This window comes from Patagioenas fasciata, chromosome 1, assembly GCF_037038585.1.
Source record: "Patagioenas fasciata isolate bPatFas1 chromosome 1, bPatFas1.hap1, whole genome shotgun sequence".
NCBI classification, from domain to species: Eukaryota; Metazoa; Chordata; class Aves; order Columbiformes; family Columbidae; genus Patagioenas; species Patagioenas fasciata.
Genome location: NC_092520.1, coordinates 208,786,430 through 208,802,475, shown reverse-complemented (window position 1 = coordinate 208,802,475; position 16,046 = coordinate 208,786,430). Strand labels below are relative to the sequence as shown.

The 16,046-nt window shown below is 40.4% G+C and overlaps 1 protein-coding gene across 5 annotated transcripts in view; it reads right to left on the bottom strand.

Moving 5' to 3' along the window:
* The window catches only part of USP6NL (USP6 N-terminal like), a 132,389-nt gene that overhangs the window by 97,692 nt on the left and 18,651 nt on the right, over positions 1-16,046 (bottom strand). The window contains exon 1 of one of the 5 annotated variants that reach the window (XM_065845587.2): positions 9,765-10,271. The exons of the other annotated variants lie outside the window; for them this stretch is intronic. Coding sequence (XP_065701659.1) covers positions 9,765-9,837 — 73 coding nt within the window. The 5' untranslated portion in view covers positions 9,838-10,271. Of the gene's footprint in view, positions 1-9,764; positions 10,272-16,046 lie in introns of those variants that run through there. 5 annotated transcript variants of the gene reach the window in all.

Below are 16,046 nucleotides of genomic sequence, written 5' to 3'. Positions count from 1 at the left end.
CGTGTTATCGAAGTCCTTTCATTAGTACAAACAGTGTTTCCTTTGCTGTCAGAAAGAGGAAATCTCAGATCAAGGCAACTTCTCACGTTCCAGTTGAGACCCGTGAACTGTATAATAACCATTTCCTTCAGACTATTGCTATTTCCCACTCAAAAAATGAAGTTTAACAACAAAAGCTACACCTTCCATTCTAACTCTGACAGGAATCAGCAGTCCAAAATTATCAAAACTAAAACTCCACAGGATATACTTCTAAAAACAAGCCTGAAACTCAGCCTTAACCCCTGGAAAATAGTCCTGACAAAAGGGAGATTAAAATGACATGGAAAAGAGTGCTCTTTGGACAAAATATTTTTGGTGAAAACCCAGAACTTAGCATAGATTAGCAGAGGCGGTGAAACCTGCCTATTCAGACAGGCCCCAGCCCCCCCAAACACATCTCAATCTTGCTTGGTACATTAGATACATCTCAAAAGTAGTTTAAACTAAAACAAATAAATAAATTTTAGAAAAAAATCCCCCTTCAGTTTCCAGAAAATAAATATATTTGCCAGTCAATAAATGCAGAAAGTTTTGTGTGATGTGATTAACCCATAGCTTACAGGCCCCTGCCACTTGTTTTTGGAGAAATACCAGCCAGAAAGATCACATTTGGAACACGTGGCGTTCAGATATAACTCGCACCTGCATTGATGCAAGGAAGGTGCAGAAGACGTCACTTATAATTCATGTCATATTCATATAAGAAAAAGCCTTTGATTTTTATATTCTTCAATAGAAACCTATTTTTCAACCAAGAATTAAAACAAAGGGAAATAAAGAGATTTCTTTTTGTATCATCCCACTTACATTTCATTAAACCACTATCCTATAAGGACTGCCTGCTAACGTGCCATAGGCATGGAAGGTCTATATGGTGATAACGTGTCATTCTGAAAGCATGAGTGCCATACAAAGAACAACTCTGTTTAAAAATAAAAAGATTTAAAAAATACATACATGACAGTGGGAAGGGAGGGAGAAATATCAACTACCGCGTACAACTCTCAGTGCCCAAGGCCAAGTGGCTTCAGCTGCACGCATCAAGATCAGGCCTGGCTTAAAAGCCACAAACCCCCCAAAGCCTTCAGAACACCCTGAGACTAAAGGCACAATTAAAGCCTACATGACCTTCCGAATAACTCCTGTAGATTTATTGCTCAAACTGCAAATTCCACGAACAATATGCACCTCAGCTATTTCCAAGAGGCAGCAGCGACCGCCTGTAATCCAGCAGTGGTACTGCAGCAAAATTTGGTAAGCGAGAGCATCAAAAATCTAAAAGCTGAATATCGATGAGCTTTTCCACACGGACAGACTCCACTAGTGACAGCAGCGGTCAGGGAGCCCAATTGCTTTTACAACAGAGCCCACGGGCACACAGAGCCCTGGGAGCTGCCACGGTCCCACACTGATATCGCACTCACCGGGGTAGTTGCGGTGACAAGTTAAGTGACCCTGACCAACAACCATGATACCCGACACAGGCGTCGTGCTCTTCACCTGCAGAGGAGTGCGCGCAATCCAGCGCCTTCACGCCTATTTTCTTTTATTTGGGTATGTTGCCGTGTAATGAAGCTACAGCAGGAACAAGCTCCATCACCTGGGAGGCAATGCAGAGGTAGCAGGTTTGCCTCTCAAGGAAATTGTTCCCACCAAGGACCTGCCCCCTCCAGGTACAGACAGAAGATGCTTCGTTAGCTGCTTTATTAGCAGTCTTGGGCATCTGTGTACTTATTTTCTCATTCCCAGCAAGAACTTAATTAACTGTCATTAAGTTTTCTGTTTGATCTGGAAATTCAGTTCAAATTAACGTTTTTATGGATAGTTTAATACTAACGCTGACAGATAATTTCTTTTAGAAGAAGCTGTTTGGACTTGCAACAAGAAGGACAAACCAGACAGATCTATTCCACTGTGAAATCCATATTTTTATTTGCTGTTAGACATGGCTAACTACAAAAATTGGATACATTATCTGATTTGAGAAGTCTGGATGTTTTGCTTACAAGCTATACCAAAATATCTAGAAGCTCGGAAGGACACAAAAACACTCTGGAGAAGCCAGATAAGGTGTCCAGGAAGGTTGTGAATTGTCAGTATACACCATAACACTATCTAAGCCACCCAACGGCTATAATTACCTGTTGTAGAAAATGTCCAGTTGAGACCCTGGCACTTGGGAATAGTCACATTTTACATTATTAAAAACAAACAGGCAAACTTATCACCACCTCTCTCTGCACTGTTGCTCATTCTTATCCCCTGCAATTTAACAAAATTGTGACCTGCTTAAGCTACAAATGTATTAAATAAACTCTTTGCAAGCTTCACAATTGATAAACACTGACACTAACATTCATATTTAACACTAGAGTCCAAATTTCATAAGCATGAGGACAAAATACTAGAAACTCAACAATTTAAGGCCAAAAAAACCGATAATTCCTCATTGCTTTAAGTGTGCACATCCCAACAGCACAAGGTTTTCTTTAAGAAAAAAAAATACATGCTTCGTAGTGCAAAATAACGCCAACATTACACTTTTAGAGTCCGCAAGAAAAAAAAGTCATACATACTTGAAAATAGTGTATGGACAATTGCCATGATCTCGCCAAAATCAGGGTTGGAATACATTTACCTGAACTATAGTGCAAAACAGAGAACGAGGCTTGTTTCTCTAGATTCTTCATGCAGAGCTTCCCAGCCATTAAAAATCTCCAGATTTAAACCTAAGATGTCTGGGCTTAGTTGTAAAATTCACATGGTAAAAAATGCACAAGAGTAGCTATGGAAGGAAAGGTACAGGATCCAAATGCCTCTTTGCCACATTCAGATCCAGAGCCGAGATCTTTGTTCCAAACATACTGGAGAAACACCTCGAGCAAAACAGAATCCTTGTCTTGGTTGCAGTGTCACTGAAACCAGAAATCCAAATACCATTATCCTACCAGCTCAAGCTCGAAACTATGTAACCCATTAACCTTCTGAAACGTTAAGCAAATACTTGACAGAATCCCTAGCTCCCCTACTTCCAAGTCATCTATTTCCAAGAAACTCAATAAAACCACCTTGTTTTCAGCTGGACTTTCCACCCAGGTAAAATCACAAGGTTGAGTTTGTGCAAGCGCTGCTGCTCCAGGTCAGCAAATCACGTGCTTTACACAGCCTAAGAAGTCCAGAGGGATTTCACGGCATACATCTGCACACCGCAACAGGTAAAGACTGAATTGATCCTTAAGACCGCAAGTTTTAAAAAGAGATTTAATACAAGGCTTCATTTCTCTTGTGAACTTGAATTGTAATAAGTTCTGAAGGACACAGAGGCATCCCACCACCCACAGGATTTAAAACCACAAGACGGCCTGTTACCGAACAGGATAAGCAGCAACTTCAACCATGTATCATCCCACAGTCTTTCTGGCTTGCACGTTACTCGCTTCCAACTTTACTATAATATTTTGTGTCAACAAAAATTTTAACCAAAGCTATACTTCCTTGAGTTTTCTGACATCAGCTAAATAAGAAAGACTTGTTTCGACTCTTGCAACATGAGACCAGTCCAGGGTTTGCAGCTCACTATTACCTGACATTTCACAGAATCACAGAACAGTTGGGGTTGGAAGGGACCTCTGGAGATCATCCAGTCCAACCCACCTGCTATAGCAGGTTCACCAGAGCAGATCACACAGGAAGGTGTCCAGGTGGGTTTGAATGTCTCCAGAGAAGGAGACTCCACAACCTCTCTGGGCAGCCTGGTCCAGGCTCTGGCACCTCAAGGGAAAGAAGTTTCTCTTCATATTCAGATGGAATCACCTGTGCTGATTCTGTGCCTGTTGCTCCTCATTCTATCATTGGGCACCACTGAAAAGAGTCTGGTCCATCCTCTTGACACCCACCCTTGAGATATTTATAAACATTGATGAGATCCCCTCCCAGCTTCTCTTCTCCAGGCTGAACAGACCCAGCTCTCTCAGTCTCATAAGAAAGATGCTCCAAACCTCTCACTATGTTCATAGCTCTTCACTGGACTCCCTCCAGTAATTCCTTGTCCTTCTTAAACTGGGGAACCCAGCACGGGACACGCAACTCCTGATGCAGCCTCACCAAGGCAGAGGGGGAGGAACAACCTCCCTCGACCTGCTGGTCACACATTTGACTGTCCTTGGGTGGACTGAAAACAACCACAGCAGCCAGCAGTTCTAGCAGGCAAACAAAAAAAAGCCATTTCTCCGGTGACCCCCCCAACCCCCACCAAAAAAAAGTCCAACTTCGACTATAGTTACAAGCAGACAAACTATATTCAGTTTTTAAATCACTATTGAAACTTGTTCCAAGATGAAGAGCGGCCAGTGCAAGCAGAGAAGGCAGCAGATTTCTGCTGTTCCATCCAAGAAGAGGCTGGAATCAAACTGAAGGAAGACAATGACGTTGCCCACCAGGGAAATTGCAGAGGTTTGGGTGCTTTTATTCCTTGTGATCTAAAAGCTACAGAAAGATGGTGTTTCTTGCTGGATAATCACAAATTGTGGAACTTTACCATCCTCAAATAGCTTTCGCACATCTTTCAGAGAAATAAAGGTAGACAAGGGCAGAGCCATTGCTGCACAAACAGCTTTTACTGGCATCCAAAGCCATAACAATTATTTGTGACACAGTTGGTTCTAAAGATTCCTAATGATAGCATCAAACATCTAGTAACAGGGCTTTTTAAACTTCTAGTGTTTTGTTTTGGGGTTTTTTAATGTGCTTTTTCACCTACAGGACAAGAATTGTGAGCTCTGTAGCTATGTGTACAAACACATACACCTCTGAAGAAACAATAGGTGTTTTTTTCCCCTTGAAGGTTTTTTATCGTGTTTTAAAAGAGAAAAGTCTGATCAGCTTCTCTGATGCCAGCACAGCCGTGCTGATTTATACCAAACTGAATGTCTGTCATATCTAGCAGAAACATCACTGTGAACTGTTCTGTTTCACCCCATTACATTCCTACACTGTGCCTTACTCTTCATTCTTTTTCAAATGTATTTTTACAGGAATATTTTTAGTTAAGCTGCCACATTTCCCACGTACGACAAATACAAGAACTTAAGTTGTATTTCAGGATTATTGAGAGTATAACGGTTGGTGATTCATGGGTTTAGGGGTCCCAACCCCCACAAAAAACACAACACACCTTGGAACAACAAATCATGGTATGAACCTTGAGATAAGTTGCCTTCACTGTGCTTTCCTTCTCATAAATTAGTTCATTCAGTTCACTAATATTATTACATAAATAAGTACTCCATTCTTCTGTAGTTTCTCTATAGCTAAATCAATTTCCAGCTATCCGTATCAATTTCACTAAGCCACAGATCAATTCCCATGATACATCTAAGTGCTTTGTGTTAAATGATGGAACCTACCTAATAATCAAAGACCAAATAAACAGACACCAAGTCATTAAGAGCTACAGATGGCTACGCAGCACTGCGACCTTTCTTAATCACTGCAGCTGGCATCACACAAATGACAAGAACCAAATATTTTAAGTAAAATGGCAAGAAATTGCCAGGATAAGAAATGCAACAGAACAGCCATAATGTATGTATAGCCCACAAAAGTTATTACCATTCAAAATGAGAGCTAGTGAATGCCAGCCACAGAAATAGAGTATTTTAGGTAGAAATCCTCCAGTGGAGTCACTGGGCATCCAGTGATCCAACTGTAGTATTACTGGATTGGTTAAACTGACCAAGATTTAAACTAACTCAATGACAAAACAAAGTATAGTTTAACTGGGATCAGTTTCCCAATTCAAACCACTGTATGGCCATATGAAGCTCTATATTTATATTTATACTCATAATTATTATCCGAAAAACCACATCAAAAGACCTAAAACAAATATAATAACATCAGTAAAGCCTGTTGAAATACAGCTAAATTTTGTCACATTAGTAGAAACTTAGCCATGGTAAATAATGAATCGAAGCACTATATATGCATTGGTGAGCTGCAGAATACAATAAATTATCTTGACTGCCACGGGCAGAATTTCATATTTAATGACACACAAAAAAGAAAGATTGAACTCCCTGCTGTCAGATTTGGCAGCTCATTGAGTAACTTGCCAAGTTGATTTTCATTTTAATTAATAAATAAATAAAATGTACTGATTGTCCACATTCTGGTCTTATTAGAAAAAGATCCTTCTTCCCTGTCCATTCTAGCTCTAAAACACAAATTAAACTGAGAACAGGTACACAGGTCTAGAAAACCTTTACTTGTATCCAGCATTTCTCAGTTAAAATAACAAACCTGGATTATAATTATTACTTCAACAATAAGATACCCATTGTACTTTCATTCATATTCACATGAACTGTAGTGACACTGGTTGTGTGGAGGAACTGCTATAATCAATATTCTGTGTTCAAGCAAGAGGACACACTAGGTTATCACAATCTCATCTACCCTTTAAATACACTGATTTTTCACATCAGCTTTTCTATGTACACTTGAATGTGAGACTTATTTTCTACCTCATAGATACAGTCTAGGAAGCTAAAGTTTTTCTTAGGGTTCTTCCAACCAAAAAATACCATTAAATAATGTTTTTGTCAACCCAAAGACACTGCAGGGTATGAGAGACAGTTGATTTTCCCAGAAAATATTGAGGAAAACTCTGTATAATGAAATCACACACTGGAAGAATCCCTGAAGCAGCTCCAGGAGGAACAAAACCAAATGTATTAATTCCATTTGTTGCAGGTTTTTTGTGTTTCGTTTGCTTTTTCTTAAATGAGAAGAAGCCATCTCTATCTACCTGTTCTATGCAGAACACCATTTAGGCTTCATTAACAACTTAAAAAAAACAGTCTCCAGAAGGTATCCAGTCCTGCTCTTTTCCTTGTCTATGTTCAGTGTTCCTGGAAAATCCCAGATGATGAGCCTGTGAGGAAAGTTGCAAGATCAAGACCACAAGGTAGATACTTGTACTCGTCCTGCCTAAATATTTGCAGGATTTAGTCTTGTATTTGTAAACCACCTATTTATCACACTCTTATAGAATAAAAGAATCATTTCAGTTGGAAGAGATCCTCAGGATCATCGAGCCCAACCATAACCTAACTCTGGCACTAAACCATGATGCAGAAAATTGCATTTAATTTAACTAGTGGCATAGGTCACAGCCACAATGAAAAACTCTGGCCTGTAAAAAACAATAAAATAAAAGTGAGACCCAGCAGCTATCCCATCAAATCCACATCCCAACCCATCAAGTGTTAAGAACAGGTTCCTTTTACACAACTTTCCGCTGGAATTTCTTCTGCAGGGACTGAATTTTCCTTTCCACAGTAGCTGTGCTTACCATAGACCTTACAACAAGCTTCTGTTGTTGAAACACAGATGGAAAAAGACACTCTCTTGGCTACAACTGTGGAAAATTGGAGGCTGGGGGAATCCTTTCCCCTCCAAGCTTGTGTCCTATTAATAAACATAGTTAGACAGTTCGAACACTCATTCAATCTTAAAAACTAAAAGTTTCAAGGTAGGTAAAACACATGAAAAATGCAATTAATACATTATATTATATTACTTCATAACATTAATCTCCTGAGTGCAAGCTGGTCCCTACCGAAGGTTCTGCTTGTCCTCCCCTCCCCATGTGCACTGACCCTTCTGTAAGTACCTGCTCAGTTCTTTTGTGCTTCTTATTTTTCATAACAAAGAACAGAGACTTTACAGAAAATTTTGACACGAGAACAATGAACGTCAGACTTCTACCCAATAATCTATATCCTAATGATAAACAGTTTTTTAAGGGGAAGAAGAGGATGCACCCAAGGAGCAGGACTAAAAACCTTTAGCGTTTACCAATCGGGAAGCACATCAGTAAACACTTCACATCTCATCCCTCGTGTCTCAATGAATTCACCTCACATTCACACTGGGCTCCCTAGCAACTCTTCCTTTACAAATACATTTCTCCATTTACTGAAAACAATAATGAGAATGAGTCATTTTTGTAGAAAACAGTCCGTCATATACACCAGATGCCTAATGTTGCATGCTGTGAAAAAAAACCTAATGCCTACTCAAATTGCTGTATTTATCACAGAAGTCTGTCAGCATTTTGCATCTTTTGTAAGTGTTTTCTTTAGAACGTTTCATTTTTTTTAAGGTTAAGTTCTTAATATTGCTTGTAAAAATGTACTACCAAGTTCTGTGAGAGATAACACCTAATTAGCTCCATTAGGAGCAGCTTGAGAATACCGCCCAAACAATGACCCCAAATTACTCTTTTAACAAGGGAGTAAAATAAATGGAGAGGGGGAAAAAACGGAGAGCTTTAAAACTCTGAAAAGCAACATTTCCTTACGTTTTTCAAGGCTTTCCCTTCCAATTCCATTAAATCTGTTCCAATAAGCAATTTATATATATACCCACAGCCAAGCAGAACCCCCATCCCCTTCGTTCCTCTCTATAACTAGTGGAGCGTAAGTCCACAAATCAAAAAATGAACAGAGAACTGAAACCAAGTAATTCACTGTGATGAAATTATACAACTGTTGGGTGGGATGTTCAACTAATCACTGGAAAACTTCAGAAAGTAATTAGAAGTTTGGGTTCATGAAATGCACGTCGTTTTATTCGGAGTAGGAAGAAAACAGCTGAGCCCAGTTCTGCATTGTTTCATTTTGTTCTTAGAGAGGTGTCCCATTAACTGAATCATTACAGCAGCCTGATGTTATTAGAGAAGTGATTTAAAATAAAGGTAGTTGCCTATAGCCACACATAATGTGTAAGGGCAGAACAGAACAATGACAGGGTCACGGGCAGACACAGATACTGTAGGTCCTAAATTATTCATGACCCATTCAGCACAAAATCAAGTAGTCCTAGAAAATTAATTCTAGTAAGAAAGGAATACATTTTTTAAAATAATGCTACAAAATTTTTGTTCTTCTAAAAAATGTACATTCAGCAATCGCAAATAATTAAGATGTAAAAGTAAAGATGGGGAAAAAAAAGTGTTTAATTAGCTCTTAATTAGATAAGTATGCCAGATACCACAACGGATGGCACTACTTTGGCAAAGAAAAACCAACAAAGACTCAACATAGTGAAGAGAACAAGAAAAGCATTTAGCACCAATTAATTTCCAACAATAATCAACTATTTCGAGTAATGTTTTGTACATTTGCAAGGGCCGTTTTGGATTTTGAAGTTAGCTGGAATCGAGAAATAATCTCATTGTAAAACCTAAACAGCCGTGCAGCTGTGGATTCATTTCCATAAGCACTAAAGCAGCCTATTTTTTGCTCTTATTCTCATTTAGAACACTAAGACTCTAAAAACTATTCTGATGAGATTACACAGAATACAGTTGCTATTTTCACAGCCTGAGTTATCCGGACAATTTTTACAACAGAAACATAAGGAAAAGGTCTTTAGAACAACAGTAACAGATATAAATGCTGACATAAACTCCATCTTCAGCATAACAAACGTCATCGGGAATCTCTTTGGGAAAGCTGCAGTTGCAAAACGATAATCATTAGGCTTAAGATAGTTCAAAGCCAAATTATAGCAGCTGTACATGCCACAAAGAAGAAAAACACCACTTTTTAAAGCACCAAGCACACGCTTAATGTAACTACAACCAAACTCCAAAATATTTCTGATTTACAGTAAATTACTCAGAACACTGAAATAAATCCCAGTGCTGCTCTTACCTTTCTTAGCAGCATCTGTTCTCCGTCTTGCTGGTGACACCAGATCCTTTACAATCTGTAGCACTTGAATCATTGCTCGTTAGCAAGATGCTCCTCTAAAATTCCAACAGGTTTCATTACTACCCGTTATTTCGTGGCTCTGTTCAGTATGCTCGAGCAAAACCAATGCAGGAACAACTCATCTACCTCCATAGAAAGATTTCTGCCTGACGACTCTGCAGGCTGGGGTGATGGGTTTAAAGTGACTTCAGCACAAGGAGGCAAAAAACTGCAAGCAGTCCTCAGTGTATTTCTACAGAACATTGTAAAATTATTTACTGCAAAGAATGCATATTGTTTTCTCTAAAAGTTTAAAGGAAATATCCACGCCGCAAAGCAACTAAAGAAAACACTAATTGAAATGAATGCCAACAGACACAACATGCTCCCCAGGCTCGGTATCTCAGAAGTGTGTCTGCATCCTCTTTTTAAAGCCTGTCTCAATCCAGGAAATTTCATGTAATGCTTTAAAAGAGCTATCGGTGCAGTGCAGAGCCAGCATCAGACCTACGAACGGAATTAAAATTAACTCTAGCTTGCTAAACTCCATCAGGCACCTGCTAAAGAGTAATTTGGTTCCTTTCCCCCCCCCCGAACACACACCTCTGACACCCTGGGACGTGACGGGAATTCTTGCTGGAAACCCAGGGAGAATTTCAGCCTTTCTTCTCTCTCCCACCAGCAGAGGCCCGGAGAACCGTTTGAGCTCAGGTATTATCATCACTTCTGTCAGGTAATTTTAAGCAGACAAATTGCAGTATGTGCCCCACAACATTTTTAACGCCATTTAGAAAATGTACAAAGGCACTTCAGAACTGCCTTCTGTCAAAGCCTCTATAGAGCTAACAAAAAAAACACCACAAGAAACTGTGTTTTATATGATCGCATTAAATAACTGTCAGCCCTGAAAAAGCTCTGTGAACACTTCAGAAACTGAATTCCTACCCAGCATTGCAAGGCCTTGTCTACACAAAGAGAGCAATTTAGGAAGCCAACTGCATTTCCCAAAAACCGTAACATTAAAACAACCCACGGGCCAGAGCCGAGCACAGCAAGACGTATTCTCTGCCCTTTAGACCTTCTGTTCCCATTGCTTAAGTGTTGGATGGTGGAGGGGAGAGGTCATCTCTTTCCATTTCCAGCTGCCGATCACAAGTGCTTCAGATTTTAGATTTGCTGGCATATTTATCCACATGCATGTCAGTCTCTTGAAACGCATACGGCGTAGGCACAACAAACAGTTCCTGTTATGTCAGTCTCATTTACAGCCTGCCCATTAATCCACCTCTGCCAGAGGTAATACTGTCCCAAAATACCATCGTATTTGGTTCGGCAAAACAAAGACAAGTAAAATCATTCTCTCTGACAAGCTGTCTGATTTCTTCGCCCACTCTGCAAATATTCAAGTGTCCACTCAGTAGGAAGCTTGGAGACATTCTGTGCCACAGTAATTTATCTTCCTTCAAACCGCTGGAACTCTCTCTCAACTTTCTATACCGACAATGATTTCTAACTTCTGTACATACACTTCAGTTCCAGGTTTCAGACAAATTATTTGATATGTAGAGAGGTAAGGAAAAGATTACCATAAACAGACATTTCCAAAACAACTATAATTTCAAAACATTTAAATAAGGTCCTTTACTTAAGAATATAGTCCTCAAAATCCCTGCTGTAAGAGCTTTCCCACCATTACCTTGCCATGATGTGCCCTTTATCTACTTGGATTATCAAACAACTTGTCTTCAAGTTAAATATATAAACTCAAAGCAACAGCATTACTGACAGCTAATTCCATTGCATGCTTCCTCTCAAAACTGACTTCTGAGTCTATGGTTCGCAGAAGAATGCAACTACCTCTATTAAACTTTTGATGGTCCTTTTGTAAACATAATTGAATCATAGAATCATTTTGGTTGGAAGAGATCCTCAGGATTATCGAGTCCAACCATAACCTAACTCTGGCACTAAACCATGTCCCTAAGAACCTCATCTATGTGTCTTTTAAACCCCTCCAGGGATGGTGACTCCACCACTGCCCTGGGCAGCCTGTTCCAATGCCTGACAATCCTTTCCAGGAAGAATTTTTTCCTAATATCCAAACTAAATCTCCCCTGGTGCAACTTGAGGCCATTTCCTCTTGTCCTATCACTTGCTACCTGGGAGAAGAGACCAACCCCCTCCATGCTCCAAGCTCCTTTCAGGAGGACAGAATAAAGAAAATGGGGAAGGAAGAAGGAAAAAATGAAGAGGTAAGGTAGAATAAAATCTTCAGTAATAACAACCACATAATCAACTAAAGCATGAGTATATCTTGCAGATCCTGGAGGTGAATTTTAACTGAACTAGGCTATCTCACTTCCACATGAAGGTTCTGAAGTGCTGGAATAAGGAGAGGATGGTGAACTGACAAAGAGGAACAGTGGGAAGGGGGAGCAGAGGAAGAGAGAAAGGAACAGAAGAGATGCTTTGTGATTGCTTTGCACCAAAATTATTTAAAAATAAAAAATAAAAGACCAGCAGGCACTTCAGTAGCTAGGAAGCTAGATATTAACTCCCGGGAAAGGGTTATAGCTATTCCTTATTCCACTTTCTTCAAAATTCCCCCTGTTCTGCTGGTAACAAAGACACCAACAGGAAAAGGACTCAGATGATGTGGAGGGCTACAGCAAGAATACAAGATCAGTATCTACCTACTAAAGTGTGCAAAACAGCTGTTAGAAAGGCTTTTATTCCACAGTCACCAGTACCTCTCTCCCCATCAGGGGCAGGGGAAGCCACCCTGAGCTTTTAAGAGAGAGACACAAGAACTACAGGACCAGAAATCATTATCACATACACCTGCCTCCCCCTATGGGAAATAATCTCCAAAGATGGTGTGCATAGTAGTTGCCCCCTCTCTTGTTTATTAGGGAAATTGTCACACAGAAAGAAACTGGAAAAAAAAAACCCCAAAGCCTTAAAATTAATTTAGGAAAATGTAAACGAGTCTGCGAAACATCCTGTGTGCAACCTAAAGAAAGAAAATGGTGCGAATCTGAAGCAGGGCCATGGTGTTCAAGATAAACAATGTAACAGACAGATCGCTCACACCTTGAAAAATTATACAATAAGCTTTGTGGGTGATGTTTCTCTTTCCTCAAATCTGTTTATACATCTACAAGACAATAACACTAAACCTGCACTTGAAAAGTGGCAACACCAAAAAGACTTCAAGCAACAAAACACACTAACTAGCTAAATCACGTAATTTCACCCATCACTCACGACTGGTAACTTGGTTATAGTTCACTCGTACCTTTGAATCATGCAACCAACTGCTATTTCCATATAATCTGTCGATACAACTGCCACTTTCTGATAAAAACACAAACTGTGGGTCCGGTTATTCACCCACTGAAAGTTCAGAGCAGCTTGGACACAGATATGTAAGGTAAACCAAAAAGAAACCGAGTCACACATATAGTGCAACGATTTAAGTAGATTCTGTTCGAGGAGAAAAAAGTGTTAGACGTTCTGTGCATATCACACGAATTTCTGCTGAGCATTCTTCATCTTTGACAGCTCGATTGCTAAACTTGATGATCCCGCATCTTGCTTTTCTTAACTCTATGCTGAAGAATGGTTAATATAGTAATTATCCAGTATGATTTTGGGGGGCTGCAACAACAGCTGACTGTGGTTAGCCTGCTTGTTTACCATGTATTTTACAAGCTTGCAGGTCTCTCTTTGTCACTGTTTAACCCTTTTTCCCCAGTGCTGCCCTAGGGAAGCAGATCCTTTGCTGTGAGTGGAGATTATTCTTCTTCTGGGAAGAATATGAAGGTACCAAGCTTGGTAACATTGTTGTGAATCTTCATAGCAATGCTGGGGGTTCTCTTAAAGCTTGAGCTCTTGTAATCCTACTGTGTCTTTGAACTCTCACTTTTAATATACGAAAAATAAACCCCACCACATTTCTTCTTTATAGAGGTGCAAACCCACACGTTTCTAGTCTCCGTGGTGTGGTGGAAGAGAATGGGGAACACAATGTGGTTCTTATTTTCCAGGCTCCAAAACCAAAAAGCTGTAGGGAATACAGAAATCGGGCACGTTATCAACCTGATTAAATACGTTGGTAGGAGAAGGAGCAGTGAACCAGGATGGAATTTTATGGATCACTGTGTGCAGGCCTTGACCTCTCCTAACCATAATACAGAGAGGGACCTGCATCCTGATTAGTCAGCTGTCACCACTCAAAATAAAAGTGTTTCCATTAATGTTATTATAATTAACCAGTCTTTGAAAGCCATTCTTTTTCATGAAGCGTATTGCCAGGAGACAACGTATTTACAGCACAAGATATGATGCATAAGCATGGCTCGGTGGGTATTTGTCAAATGACACTTGAGGAAAAAAATATCAGAGTTTGAGGAAAAATTCATATTTTCTCCTCCACTCTTTTCTTATAATGTTTATGTATTCATGCCATTCTGTCTAGGCTTTAAAAAAAAAAACAAACATCAAGAACCCCCAGGGTAATTCCAGATAGCATCGAATCTACCCAAAAAAGTGCCTGTTGTGCTCTCATTTATAGAAAGGAAGATGTAGCAGGTACCAAAAAAAACCCCACACCACACTAAAATGGCTCGAGGGCATTCGTTCATACAAACAACAGGCTTGCACACATTTTATTTAAGTTATGGTGACCGTTCTTTTTTCCGTCTCACATCAAGCTGTATCAAAAATAGCGTGGTCAGCAGGACAAGGGCAGTGATCCTTCCCCTGTACTCTGCATTGGGGAGGCCACACCTGGAGTATTGTGTTCAGTTCTGGGCCCCTCAGTTCAGGAAAGAGATTGAAGTGCTGGAGCGGGTCCAGAGAAGAGCAACAAGACTGGGGAAGGGACTTGAGCACAAGAGCTATGGGGAGAGGCTGAGGGAGCTGGGCTTGTTTAGTCTGGAGAAGAGGAGGCTTAGAGGTGAGCTCAGCACTCTCTAGAACGACCTGAAGGGCAGTTCTAGCCAGGTGGGGATTGGGCTCTTCTCCCAGGCAGTCAGCAATAGGACAAGGGGGCATGGGCTTCAACTCTGCCAGGGGAAATTTAGGCTGGAGATTAGAAAGCAATTCTTTGCAGAGAGAGTGGTCAGGCATTGGAATGGCTGCCCAGGGAGGGGCTGGACTCACCGGCCCTGGAGGTTTTTAAACTGAGATTGGACATGGCACTTAGTGCCATGATCTGGTCAATGGACTGGAGTGGGACCAAGGGTTGGACTTGATGTTCTCTGAGGTCTTTTCCAACCCAGTCAATTCGGTGATTCTGTGAAGCTGACCTGGCCAGAACTCAGGCTGCATCCAGATTATTCCACCACATCCTCCGCAGAAACCTGTGCAGATCTGTCTTCATAATCCTACTTTATGCTCCTCATAGACAGAATTATTTATGCCCTTTTCCCTACCTGCTAGACTCTAAGCATAGTTAAGATATCAAGCATTCAGGTCCAACGCAGCCAAGGAAATGGACTGTCTGTAATGCAATGGCCAGCAAGGCACCAGCCTGAGACCAAGTCCTGGTTGGTGTTAGAATGGAAGCGGGATCAGCCTTGATCTTCCCATTATCATCCAGAAAGCACATAAATACATATACACCAAACACTCCTCCTGGTATCTCTTTAGCTCTTCGAAAGAGCAAAGTTTGCCATTACAGGCAGGATTTACAAGAGCTGGGGGTGGGGCAGAGGGTTCCCTTTGCTCTTTGGACCCTTTTTCCTACCTCTGTAAAATACAGATGGTGCTTCGATATGTTCCAAAGTCAGCTGGATTATTCCTAACAAGGGCTATAAAAAGCCAAGTGCCAGCAACAGCCAGGGCAGCTGTTCTCAATGACCAACCTGAGCATTTGCTTTAAAAGGTGCAGTTTCAGAACTCACAAACAACAGAACTGCTTCACCTTCCCTCCCATCGTGGCAAAGAGGGTTGGAAAATGAAGATTTTCTTATCAGGAATAACAACTATTTCATGAAAGGAGAAAAGTTTTCAACAGTAGATTCGTTTAAAGGATTAAGGAAATACAAGCGAGGCACATTAGCCAGGAAAAGATCCTTTAAATATCAAATAGAAGGAACAGTTTATTGTAAAAACATTTGCTTAGTGAGTTCTCAGTAAAAACTGCTTATTTCTTGCAAAAAAATAATAAATTCAGATAAAGTCTACGTAGCAGCTAAGTCCTGGCAACATTTTGGTTTATGATACCTGGGCCCTGAC